Raw genomic sequence first — 20,154 nt, 5'->3', positions numbered from 1 at the left:
GGATTAATGTCTTATCAAGTAACTCAGTGATAAGGATCAGACTTGGGTTAAGCAGCTTTTTCATTACCCAAGCAGATTATATATATATATATATATATATATATATATATATATATATATATATATATATATACAGCTACAGTAAAGCATTATTTTGTTTGTATTTTCTAAACTGTATACTGCATCATAACATCATTGTATTTTATATTTTAAGGCTTTAAATTAATTTACAGTAATAGCACATTAAAACAGCTATCTTTTTAAACCATATTCACAAGTGCAGAATCTAAAAACAAACTGTGGATGAAAGAATGACTGTACCTGTGTAGTTCTGAAGTTATAAATGTGTAATATAACTGAAGTGAAGCTGATTTACGGGTACACAGCCCATAGTAAAACAAGCTAATCTCTACTCATAAGTGATTGAAATATAGATAAGGATGTGAATCAGCAGAGTTTCACTAAGCAGGAAACTTTCCACCTCTTGTTGAATTGTTTCCTTATGCTGCATTTTATTTATTTATGTACCCTTTCATGACTAGGATAGTCCCACTAGGCTACTAGCCTCTTTTCATGGGAGAGACCTGAGGTGGTGTTCATACAACTATGGGAAATTTGTCCATGGCATTCAAGAACCTTCCCTACTCATCATTGTTGTGAGTGGGACCCATTTTGCAGGAGCACTTCCTGTTTCTGTTCCAGGTGCAAAGGCAGCCCAGAGAAACAAGGAGACAGATGGAGAGGTGAGAGAAATGGAAGAGAAAGCAAATATCAAGACCAGAATGTGTGTAGGATTCAGAAAAGATTATTCAAAGAAATATGTTTGATGGAAATGAGTCCACAAATGATGGCTGTATTATTACAATCCTCCAGTTGGGAGAGTTGTAGGATGAATTGCTTAGAAATGATGATGGAGAGTGAGCCAGAAAGTGAAGGAGATGTTTCCTGGGGGACATTATGGAGAAGATACAAAAAGATTATGCAGAGACAATCCTGAAGAATAGTGGTGAGATGCAAAAGAAAACATATGCATTACAAGTAAAAGAAGGCAGAAGAGAAGTAGCAGAAAAGAAGGCAGGAAAAAAATGAAAAAAAAAACAGAAGTATGTGGTAAGGATTGAAAGTAAAGTAGACAAAGAAATGGGCAGGTTCAGAGTGTGGGACAATTTAATAGCTTCTTTGTGTGTAAAAGCACATGTGGTAGCAGCATTTATTCTTATTAAAAAAAGAGACATTTTGTGATGTTATATCTGAGATTATTTTATCAATGGAAAATTTTGTTAGAGAATATGAAGAAAGAAAGACTCTAATTAGTGCAATCTTTATGTGATAAAAGCATTTAACAGGGAAACAAAAAAAGAAAATTTATGTCCACTTTTGAACAGAGGTAGAGACTTTGAAAGGACATTTGAAATCTTTATGTAAGGAAGTACAGGACATTAAACAAGTTTATGACAAAAGGGGTTTATGGACTGGGGGCTGGGATTGTAATACTGTGTTAAAAATAGAAAGAGAAAAATATACATATACCAAGCACAATAAATGTTATGGGAAATGGGACAAGATACAACAAATATAAATTGAAAAGTTATAAATATAAGACAATTGGACATTTATGGATGGATTACAAAAATGAAAATAGGAGTAAGGAAAAAGAAAAAGAAAGAAGAAAATAAAGAAGACATTTTAGAAGTAGAAGAAATCAAAGAGAAAGTAGATGAGAAAAAATAATAAAGAGGACATTGAAGAAGGTTCTGAAATAAATCATGAAGAAGACATAATTAGGAGCTAGTAAAAGAAAAACATTATATTGGTAAAAAAGTGGTAAAAGACAAAAAAATTAAAATATGAAGGATTAATTACAAAAGAAAAAATAAAAGGAATTGAAAAAGAGTATATGCAACTAATGACTTGGGGTTGGTATAATGGTTAAGGTGTTTGACTCACAGACACAAAGTGCAGTGTTTGATTCTCACCTTTAGGAGGGAAATTGGCTAGGCTTAGAATGGCCCATTAAGAAAGGTTGCAAATTTTAAAGTGTTTTCTGTAAATGTGAATAGTATTAAGAATATAGTAAGAAGAACAGAGAGTTTTGGAGTGCTGCAATACATGTGATGTAGATGTAATTATATTAGAAGACAAAATATTTTTAACAAATGAAGAAATATAATCTGAAATTTGTGAAATGAGAGATATTCTGGAATAGCCATGTTCTGTAGAAATATAGGAAAGATATTACATATAAGTTTAGCAAAAATGGGAAGATTAACCATTGTACATTTAAAATGGAAAGAACAAGTATATAGAATTATAGCATTATATCCTTATACTAACTGTAAAGAAAGGGAAAGCTCATTTCATCAGATTTTATGCAATGATACATATGAATATTATAGTAACAAGAGATTTTAATTGTGATTAAGAGCCAATCATAAAGAGAAAGGAAATGATACAGGGAAATGTTAAAAGTTATAAGAACTGAAATAAATTAGTTTATAATATCAAAAGGTTTAGTTATAAGATAATGAGATGTAGCTGAAGCAGGATTTTCTGATCATCTTGCAATATGGATAGAGATAAAGGAAAACACTGAATATATTAATATAGGCAAAGAAATAAAAAGGATAAATTAGAAAGCATGGAATAAAGAAAGAAAGAGATTAGTAATACAGTTATGGAAAATCATTTTACTATGAGAACATCTTATAAAAATTGGTCTTAATGGTGGATAATATTTAAGGGAAACTATAGAAAATATATACTTTTATAGTGGTAATATGATGTGAGAAAAGTAGAGAGAAAAATAAAAAAGAACATAGCAATGCATAGGAACATAATGATAAAAAGTACTTTGACAAAGAAAATGAGTTATATGAAAGAAATCAAGAAAAATTGCAAGAATTGTTATATAAACAAAGATATTTTTTACAAGGAAAAAGAAAAGAAATATTGAGCTACCAAGCAAATTAGTAAAGGAAGATGGTAGTGTAATGAAAGAAATAAAAATGTAAAAGGAGAATTGGCAGAAATCTGAAAAAAAGATTATGAATGGAGTAGTACAATATGTACAAGAAATGTTTAAAGAAGAAAGAAGGTAGTGAAAAACATGGAAAGTAAAAATGTTAACAGAAAAAGATAATAAAGAGTTGGAAAATTAGATTTCTTTAAATGAGATAAAGTATTGGGACGAGTAAATATAGATTGTGCTGCTGGATCAGATGGAATAGGGCATGAAATGTATAAAAAATTGGCAAAAAGTATGTTTTTAAATATTCTGAATGACTGGTTAAATAAAAGGTTTTATGTATAATGAATTATGTAGTGTTGTTGTTTGTCTTTCGTCTTTTCCCAGTTAGGGGATGCCACAGCAGAACTCCGGTCCGCTAATGATTGGCAGTAGATTTTCACGAACGTCGAGTTGCCAGCTCGACATCCAATCTTCAACGAAGGCACACCCACTTACGCATGTCTTTCGAATGCCACCCAACCACAGGGAAGAACATACATACTCCACACAGAAGGCACTCCCCGCACTCCAGCTGAGAATCGAATGGGAGAACCTCTTTCTGTGAGGCAACAATGCTACCGCTGCACCACCGCGGCTGTAGTGTAATACTTAAAAATTCATATAAGAGAAGGAAGCTTGAAGATAACTACTAAACTGGAGACTGATAGTACTGAATAATAAAAGCTATAAGATCTTTATGAAAATAATACAAAAGAGATTTGAAACAAAAATGGGAAATATGCAAGATAATATGTATAATATAATGGAGAAGGGTTGTGAAGAATTATTAATAATAGAGAAATTGTGTATGATATTATGAAAAGAATAGAAAAGGCGATACCTTAATAAGGCATTTGATATAATTAGACATGGATTTTTATAGGGAATAATGAGAGAGTATAAGTGAGAAAGTTAGGAAATTATGTATGTCGGCATATAGTAACTATAAAGTAAAAACATTTGTAAATGGCAAGTTATGCCAAGAGGTACATATGAAGAGTGGTGTAGGACAGAGATGTCCAATGAGTTGTATACTCTTTTCAAATATTAAAGAATGTGATAGCATGTGAAATAAATCACAAAATGAAGAAGGTTGGATATATAACACCTGAAATTTTAGGAATTCCAGTTATGTTAACATATTGGATAAAAGAAGTAATGATTTGTACAAATGACTGTCTAGAGATGATATGGATGGTTTTAAATAAAGAGAAAAGTAACAGTTTACATGATGTAGTTAAGATAGGGGTACATATTTTACAATGAATGACATTTCTATGTTAGGTATAAAATTTGGGAATACGGATGTATTTAGAATTTAATGGGAAGAACAATAGACAAAATAAAACAAACTTGTTTTTTCTGGAGCACATATAAATTATCTCACAGAAAAAAAAATGAGTACTTGATTAATTCAATACTGTTGGGCAAATAGCATACTTAGCAAGTATATTTATGTTGCCAGCAGTATTTGAAAAGGAATTACTGCAGATATATTTTTTCCTTTATAAGGGGTTCTATATTGAAATCAGTAAACAGAAGAGTTTTGTATGTAAATAAAGAGGAAGATGATTTAGGGTTAATTAACTCAGTGGTATATGCTGCTTTATTAAATGCTTTATTAAAAGTGTTAAACTGGATAAATGAAAAAGATGAGAGATAAGTCGCAAAACTGTATAAATTGAAGTATGATAAATGTTGGGGTTATGGTAAAAAGAGTAAAAGAGTGTATAAATGAGAAATAAAATCTTACTAAGAATTTTTTTTTGTAGAAAATAAAAACTGATGCTATAGAAAAAGATATAAAAGCATGGTATAAGAATGGAATGAGAATACACTACTATGTAAAACCATGGGAAAATCCAACCGATGAAAAAATTATGTTATATAAATAAAAAGCAAATGTTGTAATCATAAAGTCGAATATCAAGATTTTCTGTGGAGACTGGTAATAGATAAATTGTCAGTAAAAGGAAATACCCCATATAAAAAGAAAAGCGATAGACTATGTTTACATTGTCAAGAAGAAGAATCTATGAAACATGTATTTATAAAATATAAAAGCGTGAAAACATTTTTGGGAAAACTACGCTAAGAAGATTTTTTTTAATATATAAAAGAAGAGGATAAAATAAACATGAATGTGATTAAATATGAATATTATAAGTACAGAAGTAAAGAATATATTAAAAGAATAGCTAAACGTTATTTTATGCTGTATGCTTCCATGGAATGAAGGAATAAATGAAATTATGTTTAATGGAAAATGGATTTTAGCAACAATATTAAGTAAAATTAGACGACGGTTATGGAAAAATGAGTAGGAGTCTAACAGGGATGAAAAATTAGCATGACTTTAAAGGAAATTATGAATTCATAGGTCTGCATATCTATTTGTACATTTGCAAATATTTGTAAGTATGTAAATATGTGTATATTTGCAGATATTTATAAATATGTAAATAAAGATGTAAATAGAATTTAATAGGGAAAAAATAGAAGAAATAAAACAAACCTATCTTTTCTGAAGACCATATAAATTATCACTCAGAAAATAAAAGACCTCTACTCTGGAGCTACTAGATGTCAGCAGAGGACTCCTACAGCAGCAAGAAATACTCCTAAAGGAAACAGCAGCAACATGGAGGGGGGGGGGACTATGGAGAGTTTGGAGGTGGAAATGAGAATTTGGAGAAAAAGATAATTCAAAATATAGCTTCAGAATATAAACTAAGATTCCTGTGTGGTGGATGTTGCAAATGAGCAAGGTTTAGCTACCTCAATGGAGAAGGAAGTAAGCAAGACTGTTGAAGTGGTGCAGATAACAGAACTAGTATCAGGAGGGCTTGCAGATGATGTTCTTTTAAAAATAATTGAGCCAGGTGATACAGGGTACAGTTCAGCTTTCATAGGCTAAGATGGCAGATAATAATTTATGAATCGCTGAGGATGGTAATGTGGAAAATGAACCAAATGATGTGGCAGAGTGGCAGCAGAGAATGCAGCTGTTAAAATGTTTGCAGCAGTGACCGAAAAGAAAGAGGAAAACAACAACAAACTGAGGAGGTGTCTGATTTTGTTGCAGCAGATGATGCAGTATCTAAAACCATACGTAGCAATGGCAGCAGAGAAAAAAGGAGAGCAGCAACAAACTGCTACGTAAAACTGTTTTTAAAAAGAAGGGAAGACCAACTGTGAAAATAAGGACAAAAATGACACTGTAATAGCCACTTATGTATGAGGCAATTTTGTATCTGTTCTGGGTTTTAACACTCAAGAAATTTGGTTTTTTCTATACAGTGGGAAAGAGACTTTTTGTAACTGAGGGGGCTTATGGTAAAATTTTTAGAACTTTATAACAAAAAGACATTTATCCATTGAACAGTTATTTGGTTTCTGGAAGTAACTTTAATGCTAAGAAAATTACTTTGTAGTTTAGAACTAATGAACTGGAAGAAGATGATGTGAAATAATGCATGTAGGATTTGTATGAAACTGTTATAATATTGTGAAAGTTAGAAATAAGAAAAACTTATGGAATGGAGTTTGGAGAATGGAAGCTGTTTTTAAATGTTTTAAAAATGGTGAAACTCTTGCAAAGTGTTATTTTTGTGACTGGTCATAGAGGGACATTAAGATATGCTGGCCAGCCTAAATCATGTTTCTTTTAAGTATTTTCTCATTTAATTAATGATTGTGATGGGGTAGAATGTAAACAGTGTGCGGAGAAAGGACATACAGCAAGAAGGTGTATGCCTGAATGCATGCTGTATTAAAAAGGGAGACCTTTGGATGGATTATCAAGAGCAGAGAGTAAATAAAGAAAAAGAAGGGGAAAGGGAAGAAAACATACACAAAGAAGAACACCAAGAGGATGGGGAGAGGGTGAACTAGGTGAAGAAGAAACTGAAGAAGATAAAAAAATATGGAGGGGAAAATGAAGAGAGAGAGAGAGAGTGTGTGTGCATACAGGAAGAGATGTCAGGAAGAGAGATTGATATTAATATTTTGAAGTGCTAGCTAGTGAAAAATCTGATTCTGAGGATCAAGAATTGCTTATACATAAACCCAGGAAAGATATTCAGTTGGAGAAATACTAAAAATAATAACATGTAAAAATATTTCTCCTAAACCTAGAAGGAAAAGCACAATTTTTGAGTGCTTTCAGTAAATGTGAACAGTATTATTAACACTGCAAGAAGGATAGGGATAGTGTGGTAATGTCATGTTGTTGTTATTCTGTTAGAGGATACAAGATTCCTGACAAGTGAAGAAAGACTGAAAACAGGTAAATTGTAGGGTAGAAAATAACATGGAATTTAAGAAATGAACATTTGTCCTATAGTAGCTGTGTGTGAAAAATACAGTGAAAATACTAGATGTAACATTGGTAAGGATGGAAATGTTAACTTTTGTGGCTGTGAGGTGGAGATAACATATTTACAGAATTATAGCATTATATGCATATAGGAGTAGCAAGGGAAGAGAAAATATGTTTCATCAAATATTAGATTATTTACATTTTTTATTTATTTATTTTACATTTGTTAACCGGGCTAGTCCAACTGGATACATGTCCATTTTCAGTGGAGGCCTGAGGAGAAAAGCTCCGAGCTTACAAAACATTTAATATTGCAAGTAAATTAAAAACAACAGTACAAAAATGTATAACAAAACATTAATAAAAACAAGATTGGTACATAGTATAAAAACGACTTGACTATTTTCCCAAAAAAACAATAAGTAAGTAAATAGAGAAAAGATGGGGATATAAGGATACTAAGGACATCTACAGGATAAGACAGCATTTGGAAAATAGGATTGGTGGTTAGATGGGATAGGTAGAGCAGCAAAGAGTAGAAAGGTCAGTGAGAAAATATGATAGAAGAATCAACTTTAACAGAGAAATTTAGAGGGAGACATGGTAGAGCAGAGGACAAGCGTATGTGTTGGTTAATATGAAAATAATGATTGCAGGGGACTTTAAAGAAAAGGAAAGGTGCAGAGAATACAGGAAGTGATAAATGTGTTAAATTAGCTGTGTGGAAGAAAAGTCAATGGACTTGTAGAAAGGTGCACTTGCATCTGAAATTGATTATTTTGTATTATCAGAAACTAAGTAGCAGATGGTGATACAGTTGTGATGGGTTTTTCAGACCATTTAGCAATATGGATGGAGGTGATGGAAGAAAATTAGTATATTAAAGTAGGAAGGGGAATAAAGCAAATAAATCAGAAATTATGGCATGGAATTAGAGAGTGGTAATATTGCACTTATGAAATAATCAAATAACCATGAAGAGCTTTTAAAAACTGGTCTGAATGGTGGATTGAATTTAAAAAGTAGAATTAAAAAGAGTTTCTGAATGGGAGGATGATGCAGAAAATGGAGAGAATGTTAAGTATTTGAAAATGTACAGAAATATATTACATAATTTAGAGAATAATACAAGGGAGTATTATGATATAGAAAAATAACTACATAAAATAAATTGAGAAAATGTTAAGGCATTCATTTTAGGCAGAGATGTTATTTATGAATGAAAAGGGAGGAGGTATCTGCATATGTGGGTTAATTTATAATAAAACAGGATATTAGTATAATGAGGAAAATCAAAACGGTAAAAGAAGGCTTAAAAAGAACATAAGAGCAAATTAGGAGTACTATAGTACAGCACATGAAAAATGTGTATAACGGTAAAAAGATGGAAAATAAGAGAAAATGTAAAGTAAAAAAAAATCCATTCCAGAGCAAGCTAAGGAAGAATTTGAAAAAGAAATTACTATTAGTGAGTTGGATGAAGTACTTAAGAAAGTAAATGCTGCTTTGGTATTAGGCCCAGATGGTATAGGGTATGGAATATAGAAGAAGTTAATCAGTATTAGACAGTGTTTTGTAAATGTACTGCATGAATGGTTGAAGGTAGGAAATGTTTATGAAGAGTTATGTAGTGGGATATTACAATTTTTTATGGAAGAAAAATCATAAGAATGGAATCATACCTAAATACAGATTGTAAATAAACATGAGAATAATACTGAGGAGAATGGAAAGAAGGTCGAGAGATATTATGGAATAAACAATACATGGTATAACAGGGAAGGGATGTCAAGAATTGTTATTGGTTCTGAGAGACATTGTGGATGATATTATTCATAAGAAGGAGGATGTGAAAATTATGATAGATGATAAGGCATTTGATGCAGGACATGATGCTTTGTGGGACATGTCAACATATTAAAATCATAGGGTCAGAGTGTTAGTGAATGGATGGCTGAGTAAAGAAATATGCATGAAGTGTGGTACAAGACAAGAATGCCCCATGAGTGGAATATCATTTGCATTGGTAATGGATGGGATAGTGAGTGAAGTAGCTTATAAAATGAAAGAGGCTAGCTATATGATGCAAAAGGAGGTGGTGATTTCAGTAGTTTTGACATACACAGATGATATAGTGGTGGCTGCTCAGAATGACATGTGAATGAGAGAAGTGTTGCCTTGTCTGAATGGATGTTTAAGCGAAATGTGAATGATCTTATATATAGATAAAATAAGGATTTGGGTGTTATGGTAAAAACTGGGGATGTGTACTTTCAATAAATGAAGTGTCTTTGCTAGGAAAAAGTTATGTAGTTATGATGCAATGGGAGGGTTTGATAAAAAAATGAAAGAAGTATGTCTTCTGCAGGGGATGTATAGATTAACATTCAGGAAAAATGTTTATCTGGTGAATTTGATGATAATGGGAAAAATAATATAAAAGTCAAATGTTTATATGAACCCAGAAAAACATGAAAAGGAAAGTACGCAGTTGGTGTTTTCTTTCATATGGGGTTCAAAATTAAACCCGGTGGAAAGATTGCTTCCTACAATACTTCTTTGAAAGATGCTTTTCTTCTCAACACTACACGTGCATGAGTCCCAAGTCCTTGAAATAACTTGAAAAGCTAAAACCTTTACCTAAAGCTCCTTATAGCTTACCTAGGCTGCTAGGCTGCTGCTTGTGCTTGAACTGGAATATGAGTTCAGGCAAAGCAGACATAGGAAATGAGCAGGAGGGGGATTTTAGGCTTAGGAAGCAAGAAGGAGGTTTTATGTTTAGGAAGCCAATGGGTTTTAGGTTCAGGGAGTGGGATGAGAGTTTTAGGCTTAGCAAGCAATCAGAGAATTTAGGTTTAGGAAGGGAGGTTGGAGTTTTAGGTATAGGGAATGATCAGAAACTTTATAGTTGGGGGAGTGGAGATTTAATGCTCAGGTTGGGAACTGGGTGGTAGTTTAGGGTAGAGTAGGGTTGGGCTATGTGGTTGTATAAGGTAAGGTGTGGGTTGGGCTATGTGGTTCTATAGGGTCAGGTGTGGGTTGGGCTATGTGGTTGTATAGGGTCAGGTGTGGTTGGGCTATGTGGATACTTGATATACTTACTGCTATTTTTTTTCCTTTTATGTATTGGTAAATATTAAATACTTAATTGGGGTATATGCTTTACAGTCCACCCACAAATTGAATAAAGTTAACAAAAGTCCAGCCTTTTCTTGGTCGCTTTTATTTGCAAAATTGTATTTCATAAATGTAATTGATGCTTTAGAAATCTCACATTTCCACTAATTTCAGTGTTGCTTGTCTTCTTCTGATCATCTGGATTTCCCAACAATAGACTCCGTTTCAAATCCTCAGTACTCCCAATTCTTCCAGTTAAATATTATGCTTGTTTCTGTCTCTCAAGCATTTTCCTTTGAAACACTGGAAAATATTTTACTGGCAAAGTCTCTCCATGAGCTTTATTCTCAGAAGAATGAGAAGGAGAGTCCCTTTCTCCTCGCTGGCTCACTTTTTGTTTAATAACCTTTTTTTATTTCCTCCTTAGCCAGTTTTGCATCAAAAAATGCCTTTGACTCCCAGGAAAAGAATACTCTGAAAACAGCTGGATACAGCAGCTTAAATCTCATACATTGCTCCCGCTTCATGTCAAGCAGAGCACCTCAATGGCACTCTTCAAATGCAGCCTGGATGATTGGATGGGTAACTGTAAATTCACCCGAGGGGTTTCACCTATGTCCCTCTTGGAGAGGCGTGATAGGTGCTGATCGTGGAAATAAGGGTAACACTTGGCTAGGCTTGTAAGGGCCCACGGGCATTAGCCTATGACACTAGGATCATTTTGATTCTCGTCTGCATGGTATACAGTCAATAATCATGTTCCATAAACACTTTGCTGTCTCCAATTTGTAATACTTTTCCCTTCTGCCACAGTTTTGTCAGAATCATCTCTTTTTGCTGGTATGACTACATCTTTACTAATCTAGGTCTCGGTTGCTTTCTTATGGCCAGGTTTGGAATATTATATTTGATGTGCCCTTTGAATTAACAAATCCTGCTGTAGAACACCAGTTCAGTTGTTTATTTCTGCTTTCATAAAATTAATTAGGTATGTTTCTTCCAGTTTCTCTGGTATAGTAGAAAAATCTCAGGTTTTCTGAATGTGTTCTGTCTTCTAATTCTGCTATTTTTTGAAACAACTCTTCTTGAGAAGCCTCATATTTAGCCCACCTTTTCTTCATTTCAGTTGCTGTTTTATCAGTTCATCTGAATAGCTATGTGATGACCACCAATATTTGTCATCCCCACACTGGACCAGTAATCAGTAAGACTCCCCACTGGTACAGCTGTAGGATTTGGTCCTCAGCCCAGTGTCTAAGCCAAGTCTCCCAGCACCCTCTCTGTAAACCCAGTGCTTTGTGTCCCTGCCCCAAGTAGCTGACACACACACACACACACACACACACACACACACCTGGGAAAGGCTGGCACAGGTTTAATAACTATGCCCCTTCTGCCCAGACTATAATGTAGTTATCACAGCCACCAGATACTCTCCAATCAGCTACTCCAAGACTCTTAACAACAGGTGTCCAGTTATACTGTGTAATATTAATACTAATACAAATGGTAGTAGTTCATCAAGACAGCTAGACAATCTAGAGTGACCCACACACAGTGTCACCAAATAAATATAAGTACTCTCAAAGGTTAAATACTTTGTATAAGGAGCAGCCACAATAAAAGTTTAAATCTATTTAATAATAAATAATAAACCAGCATGAAAGTGCTGAATATATATTTACAGTAAATCACAGAGTTCAAATCATAGAAAATATTGAAATTAACATCGATGGACAGTCTCATAAAATTAAAAAACACTCTCTAAACTAGGCTTCACTATATTCCTGACTGAATATAAGAGAAAGTTACTGTTCTCTAGTTAAATTACTTACTACAGCAAAGCAAGATGCTGTGGGTGAGGGTCTTTTTAGTCAGGCTTCCTAAACAGAACACACTGAGATTTCCCTTTTTAATATCTAAAAAATTATATCCAAGAGGGCTGGCAGAATGCCCTCATCTGTTTACTTGATTCTAGGTTCTCTATATTCACCTTTGAAGCCGAGACACGAATTTAGCACAGATGGCCACAATACACATCCAAATATTTATGGCAGTGCCTGAGGCTTCCTCTCTTTCACTGAGCCAATGAACAAAGTCTCTGTCCCAGACCCATATTCAGCACTGTGGGGTGAAATTTAAATGGTTTAACAGCTTATTTACATTTCCCCTCATTTTTATTAAAGTTAACCTTAGGTGTCCCAGTGTTCTCTATTAAAACATATACATTTAATTCAGTTGCAATAGTACGTGTATATTTCTTTTCATTTTTAAGCAGGGCACACTGTTGATACATTTTAACACAAGCAAACCTCATCAATAAATTTTCAGCAAAAACATCTGTACAAATCAGTTTGACATACAGATGACATACACTTATAATACATTTGTAACACAAGCATCTTGTATAAATCAGTTTGATATTCAAAGTACATATTATTCTTTACAAAACTCCAGCTGGCTATGCTTGCACTTGCCCATATCATCACAAGATAGTTATAACTTCTTCTATTTTTCCACTGGTATTATTTGAGTAGATATAATAATTTCAAAGGGGACATCAAAGATGCAGCATGCCCTGAATCAGAAGCAATATCAGATGGGATTAAAAATGATCAATCTATGCTGTATGACATAAAGAGGTGAAGAACCAAAACCCACAGTCATATAATGTACCATACCAAAAGAGACTAAGATAACACTACCTCATGAAACAATATGGCTGACTCATTGGAGAGTCTAGAAAGTATTATTTCCCAAAAAGGATGGTGATTGATTATAACAGACTTCTTGGAGAAATAGTATGGTCAAAAACAGTGGCTGAATTTTGGAATGTATGGGTAAGTAATAAGATTTTCTTTTCAAAGACTGGAATGATTGGATAATCTGACAGAAATAAACAGATTAAGTAGGTCACATGATCATTTTCTGCTGACAAAGTCTCTATTTCAGCATTAGAGTGCACGTCTAACTCTAAAAGCCTGCAGGACAAAAACATTCTGACTGCTAAATTTTCTAATAATTTTTTAAGTTATGTTTTTATCCCACAAAACCAAACATCAGCTGCCCACAGCCCCTCTCCTTGATCAGCAGGTCTACCTGTCCCTTCTGTCCCCTTCAGATTTACTTCAAATTGGGATTCAGCTGGTCAGGAGATTGAGACATGTTTTGGCATCAAAGTATTACACTGCTGCTGCAGTAGGAGTATTTTTGAAATATTATTTCCCTGCTCCTGCACTCACCTTGTAACACCCTGATGGAGAGACATGCAGTGGGCATCTGCCCCGGAATGCTCCTCACTTCAACAATGGGTTGATGTCAGCTCACCTCAAGTAACACTTTGCAGCTGTCTTCCCAGTTTCTAACAGGGAAATCAAACCATGATGTGTACCCTAAGTGCTTGCTCCTCCCTCCATCACATTCACGCACACACACACACACACACACACACACACACACACATGCGCACACACGCATTTACGCGCGCACACACACACACACACACACACACACACGCACACACGCACGCGCGCACACACACACACACACACACACACACACACACACACACACACACACACACACACACACACACACACACACACACACACACACACACACACACACACGTGTGTGTGTGTCTCATTGGTGAGTCTCTAACCAGAATCATATAATTTATCTCATTGGTCAATCTCTAACCAGAATCATATATTAATATTAAAATTTATCAAAGAGCAGAATAGAGCCTTAGAAGATTTACCACAAATACTGACAGTTTTTGATATTCCTCAGATGGATGTAGCATTTCTGTCTAGTATGGAGGAGCATGTGAAGCAACTGATCTTATGAATTATGTAGTATCTTCAGATGCCAACACAAGGGATTATTTGGGACTATAATTTTGTTAATTATTCCTATTTTATAAGGCAAAGCACTTGCAATTTATAATCCCAATGTGTTCTACTTATAAATGGAGACGTTAATTTATTAAACATGCAGCAGTCAGACAGAATTAGTATATATTAGGTAAGTCAAGAATTGTAACTATTCCCAGTCAGACTCAGTGATTCCATAGGTGACAAGTGTTATGAGTCTAATGTTCAGTGAGGAATTCTATGTCCTTCTGGATCATGTTCCATATGGCTGCCAGTAGTTGATTAACTGAATGACTGCAATACCATTATTAGCAATTATGCCATTACTGCAAATATACATAGATTGTTAATATGTATATTGTCTGTCAGGTATGCAAGTGCATTCAAAGTAATAACTCACTACTTATCATGGCATAATGCAATTTGTTTATATGAATACAATAAAATGTGGTCAAACAGTGGTGACCATGAAAGAGAAAATATTAAGAGTGTTATTTCTTAACTGCAGAGAGTTTTGGAACATTGGCATCATGTTTTGCAGGGTAATATTTCTATGTTTGTATATATGGTGCTTTAAATTGTAATATTGAGACTAATATGTTTTTGACATTTTTAAAGTACATGACAGAATAATATTTTTTCGACAACACTTCTGAGGATGACATTTTAGTATACAGGAGACTGTGAATTTGTGCTTTCAGCTCACTATCTGCCTTTCAGTCTGCAGGTGTGGGCGTGGAATCTGTAACACTGGAATCAGTGGAATTGGAAGTTGCATTTGTCCTGCAGGTTACACTGGCCCTGAATGTAAACAAGGTAAGAATGATTTACTTGGTGGTACTGATTTACTTGGTGGTATGTCTTATCCACTGTTTTTTGGGGAATCTTATGAAAAGTGACAAACTGCACATTATTTATTTATTTAATTCTGGCAGCTCAGTATGCCCCACTAGGATTATAGCCTGTCCACTCATACTGCTGTATAGCTACCATCAGTGTGGCTATTACAAGGGTGCCTGTCATGGGTTCACTCTTCAATCATCTGCCCCACCAGCAAATGCAGGAAATCCAAATCCAAATAGATAAAACCACCTTCAGCAATCTTATGAATATTTTTTTTCGGGGGGGGGGAGTTCCCATAGGCAGACACCTTTCACAATCTCCAGACATATGTATACCTAATCCAAGGCTACACAGCAATGAAGAAGAATGAATACCGCCCTGTGTAACAAAGTGGTTTCATTGAGTTCCCCATGTGTTAAGAACACTCACTGAAAGAATATTTCACCAAATGATATGTCATTTGTTATCACTATTTACCTACTGTCTTTACTTTCTTCCAGTAAGCAGAAGGTAGAAGGGCCGTAGATTATTCATCAACATTTTTGTGTTAGCCTGCAGTTTTTATCTCTTTGTAAATTAACATGTTTTAGGCTGTATCAGCATTACAGCAACAACTGCAATAACTGAATTTGTTTAGCTGGCAGATTCCAAATAATAAATTATTTCCATTCCCTTACACCTTAGATCAGGGGTCTCAACCCCCAAGCCCACAGTTCAGATGCAGATTAAGCCTGTCAGAAGGATGTTGCCAGTTTATGGCAATCTGGCCTGTGACTGAGCAAGGCCAATTAACAAAGACACAAAAATGAATGCTGAGTCTGTATTTCATTTACATCTACTGCACATCTGCATGAGTGGCAAGCCATGTTTCTTTATATTTCTGTTGTAAGGGAAGTCACTTATTTAGTTAAAAACATGTTTTAAATATGCTGCGTGTGTCACTGAACAGCACATTCCTGGATGACATGCCATGTTAGAAAGGACAGACATTGCCATGTTAGACAGGACAGAAGTCTTCCTTTTCCGGATGCACAGTGTCCATCCTTGTAACGATTCAGCTTCTGAAATACAACAGCTGCAGCCCGGTACTACACCCACTGCTACAGATATTACACTGCAGGCTGCTAAATTCTAAAATGTTTACCTCTCCAGTGTAACTCAATAAACAGGAAAAAGACATCAATAATACAGCAAAATAACACTGCTTTTAGTATGTTATTGAGGGAGACTGTGTGTGTGTGTGTGTGTGTGTGTGTGTGTGTGTGTGTGTGTGTGTGTGTGTGTGTGTGCGTGCATGTGTGTGTGCGCACATGTGTGTGGAGGGGTTTGCGTGTGTGCACATGTGCGTATGTGTGTTTGTGTGTGTGTGTGTGTTTCTGAAAATCTTCTTCTTCTTCTTCTTTTGGCTGCTCCCGTTAGGGGTTGCCACAGCAAATCAACTGTTTCCATTTCTTCCTGTCCTCTGCATCTTGCTCTGTCACACCAACTACCTGCATGTCCTCTCTCACCACATCCATAAACCTTATCTTAGGCCTTCCCCTTTTCCTGTTACCTGGCAGCTTCATCCTTAGCATCTTTTTCCCAATATACTCTGCATCCCTCCTCAGCACATGTCCAAATCAACGTAATCTTGCCTCTCTGGCTTTGTCTTCAAACCTTCCAACCTGGGCTGACCATCTAATATACTTATCTATTTTGACTAACTGTAGAAAAACTTTCATGTATCCTAAAGTGTGTTACAGGAGAGGTCTGCATGAAGTTCTGTTTGTATGTGAAATTATTTGAATTTCTAAAAAATCATGTCATCATAATTGTGGTACTTCAAACCGTGGTTGTGCACACAGCAAAGACACCGAGAAATAAAAGGACACAACTTCATTTTTTAGTTGTGATAACACCATACAGCAGAGCTGAAGGTGAAAGTATTACCCTGCAAAAGCTACAAATAAAGTATTATAAGTGAAAACACAGCTGTCTTGCAGCAGGGAATGCACAATATATGTACACACATATACATAAATAAGAAACCAATGCTTTTATTTGATATAAACACATATCATTATTAAATATGAGGTAATCTTTTGTAACAAAATGAGACAGATATAACATGAATAAAGTAATAATAAACTGTGGGTTTTTTTTGGCTGCTAGTGTACTCAACCTCATGTGGCCCTCTATTTGTTATAATGTGAGTGTTTATATTACGTGCTCGAGCAGTGAAATGTTTGAAAACGTAATAATCGACCCCTAAATGTCAAATCGCCGTAATGTCGAATGGCAAAAACCCCATCAAAACACTCAAGCAAACCATAAAAATGCTTTAAGAGCACTCCCCCACATGAGTGTCTGCACCCCCCACACCCCCGCTACTTAAATATACTAACTCCAAGATTGCACTACAGTGCAGACAATGGAAAACTTCCATGTCCGCACTGTACGGAGATCTCCATTAAACCATTCAACATTTCGCCGGTTTGACATTTAGGGGTCGATTATTACGTGTTCGAACATTTCACTGTTCGATATGCAATTTTCTGTTTTGCTTGACAATAGTTGAAATATTTTCTATGTTAATTCTTGTTTAAACAGTTTGTCTATGGGTGACCACTGTGTAGAAGGTATTTTAGACAACATATAGTTTATTTGCTGCAGTCAAAGAAATGGAATTTTTTGTTCTGGTACTAGTTTAGGATATAACAGAAAAAAAGGCATCACTGATAGAAAACTAGATGTTCTTTTTTCGTCTGTAATTGCAACTAATAATATGGCATCTGGAGTGCTGTGATCAGTCTAGAAACCTCCTTTCCTAGAGACATAGACGGCTAGATGTAGATGGGAGGAAGACCACAAAAATGGTACACAACCTGTGCCAGCAAACTTATAACAGCAAACTACAAGATCTCAGTATGTGTAGCCCTGAAGAAGGAATCAAACAGTAAACATAATTAAGACTATTATGTACCTCAGAATTTCTTATGCTCCAAGTATATGTGTCTTTGCAGAAATGCAGATTCTTTTTGGAAATTCAAATTTAAAATCCATAGTTGACCTGGGATAATATACAGAATGATGACAATGCATTTTAAATGACTTCTGTCTGAATGTAGTAAATGTAACAATGTAACAATTATCATCATCAGTATCTAAGATCTGAATAATCTATCCCCTCTGGTTTTGCAGAATATGTTTCTTCCTAATCCAGTGGCCTTAGAAGTCTTAAATATGAAAACTATAAAACAGATGGTGATTTTTAACAGTTTATTCAAATAATTGATTTGTTTAACTCATAGGTAATATCATGACTTTTTCACAGATTTCTTTGTAGTAGCTAGTTCAATGACCTTACTGTTGTCATTTACAGGAATACAATTCTGATGATTTGGAGGGACTGATCCTTACCTGGGGAGGTCCCTAAAGTTTGACATGTCATAAAACCCTTAGATTAACTTCTTTATTTGTCAGTCTGCCCATTAGCTTGCTCGAATACTCATCTCTGAAACTTTAATAGCTGCAACTGTACAACTGGGAATTCTAACATATCAGTCACATAAGGCCAGAAATGTTAACCCCAGGCTAATAAGATGATCAGTGAAATACCAAGAAATGTTATTTTGCAAAATAAAATTGCAATGAAGAACTGAGTTAATAATTACAGTGCGTCCTTTAAATATATTTTTGCAATGGTAGAGTACACCTGTACCCCATTCCTTGAATTAATTCATTCTAACTCCAAGACAACACAAACTGTTTAGGGTCAGATAAAGGAAATTTTTTTTTAAACACAGAAACCAATTATTTCATTTCCTCTAATACTGTGCACTATCAAGGTTGAAATAATAAATTAAATCTGAGAGGGCTAGAGGACTGAAGGAGGCAGCTGTGGAGGTGCAGTATCACACATATATTTGTGAGAGACTGTTCCCTGTAAAAACACAACGATTCAATATGATTGTTATAGTGTAGACAATGGGCAAATGGTATATCAATACCCCATGGAAGACGAACACTCTCCAACAGGGTATTAATGTACAGATTCTCCCTGGTAAACAAAAAAAAAACACATATTAAGCTGCCATGTCAAATGCCTTCTGTCTGAATGCAATAAATGTAACAATCATTGGCAGTATCTAAGGTCTGTATACTCCAGCCTGTCTACTTTTAATGTACAGATATTTCCTGGTTAAAAAAAAATAAATAAAAATATTAAGCTGCCATAAAGCACAGTCTGAAAAAAAGGCTTTCATTTTTTTACACTGGCTATATATGGCTCTCCTGTGTGTCTCTCTGTCTGTAGGTCGATGAGTCTGTGTGTGTGTGTGTCTTCCTGTGGACATTAAATACTTCACATAACTTATATTTTAGGTGTAAAGTACTAGAAGCGTACCAAGAGTGGAATGTAGGGGACAGCCACTCTGGGAGCAAGATGGTGGGGGTATGATAAATCCATTTTTTTTGTTCCTCATGTAAATGTGGGGGGGGGGGGCATTAGAGTGTGGGGAAATTAAAACTTAATGTTTTTCCTTAGTTGAGAAGGAAGGAGTGCAACACTGGGAAGCGGCATCAAGCATTTGTGAGAAACACTGGTTGCCTTAAATGAAGCAACATTGACATGCAGTGGTCAGAAAATACATACGTGGCAAAAATCTATCACTCAAAGCTATTATATACTGAAGCCAATTCCACAGATGCCCCAGGTTAATAATCCACACCTTTATTAAGTCATCACTTCAAAGAGAGGCACACATACATTAATATAAAAGATAACAAACCATATTAACATTTTATTTACGTCTTATATATTATTTTTGATTTCTTTCTTTTAATAATTAACATTCACTCCATTACATAAATTGCTCAATTTATTTATATATTATTTATTTATTTATTTGCATTTGTTTACTGGAAAGTCTACTGGGCCAGGGTGAGTCCGTTTTGAGTAGAGGCCTGGGGAGAAAAGTTCCAAAAACAAACAGCATGATAAAGCTGCAGAA

At 34.9% G+C, this 20,154-nt stretch overlaps 1 protein-coding gene across 1 annotated transcript in view; it reads left to right on the top strand.

Annotated features, from left to right (window-relative positions):
• Positions 1–20,154, top strand: part of STAB1 (stabilin 1) — a 2,761,215-nt gene that overhangs the window by 218,961 nt on the left and 2,522,100 nt on the right. Inside the window, exon 6 of the mRNA XM_044078505.1 lies at positions 15,041–15,136. Within this exon, the coding sequence (XP_043934440.1) occupies positions 15,041–15,136 (96 nt within the window). The remainder of the gene's footprint in view (positions 1–15,040; positions 15,137–20,154) is intronic.

This window comes from Protopterus annectens, chromosome 7.part1, assembly GCF_019279795.1.
Source record: "Protopterus annectens isolate FY-2018-M chromosome 7.part1, PAN1.0, whole genome shotgun sequence".
Lineage (NCBI taxonomy): Eukaryota > Metazoa > Chordata > Ceratodontiformes > Protopteridae > Protopterus > Protopterus annectens.
Note: the sequence above shows the minus strand (reverse complement) of the source record. Positions and strands in the feature narration are given on the sequence as shown.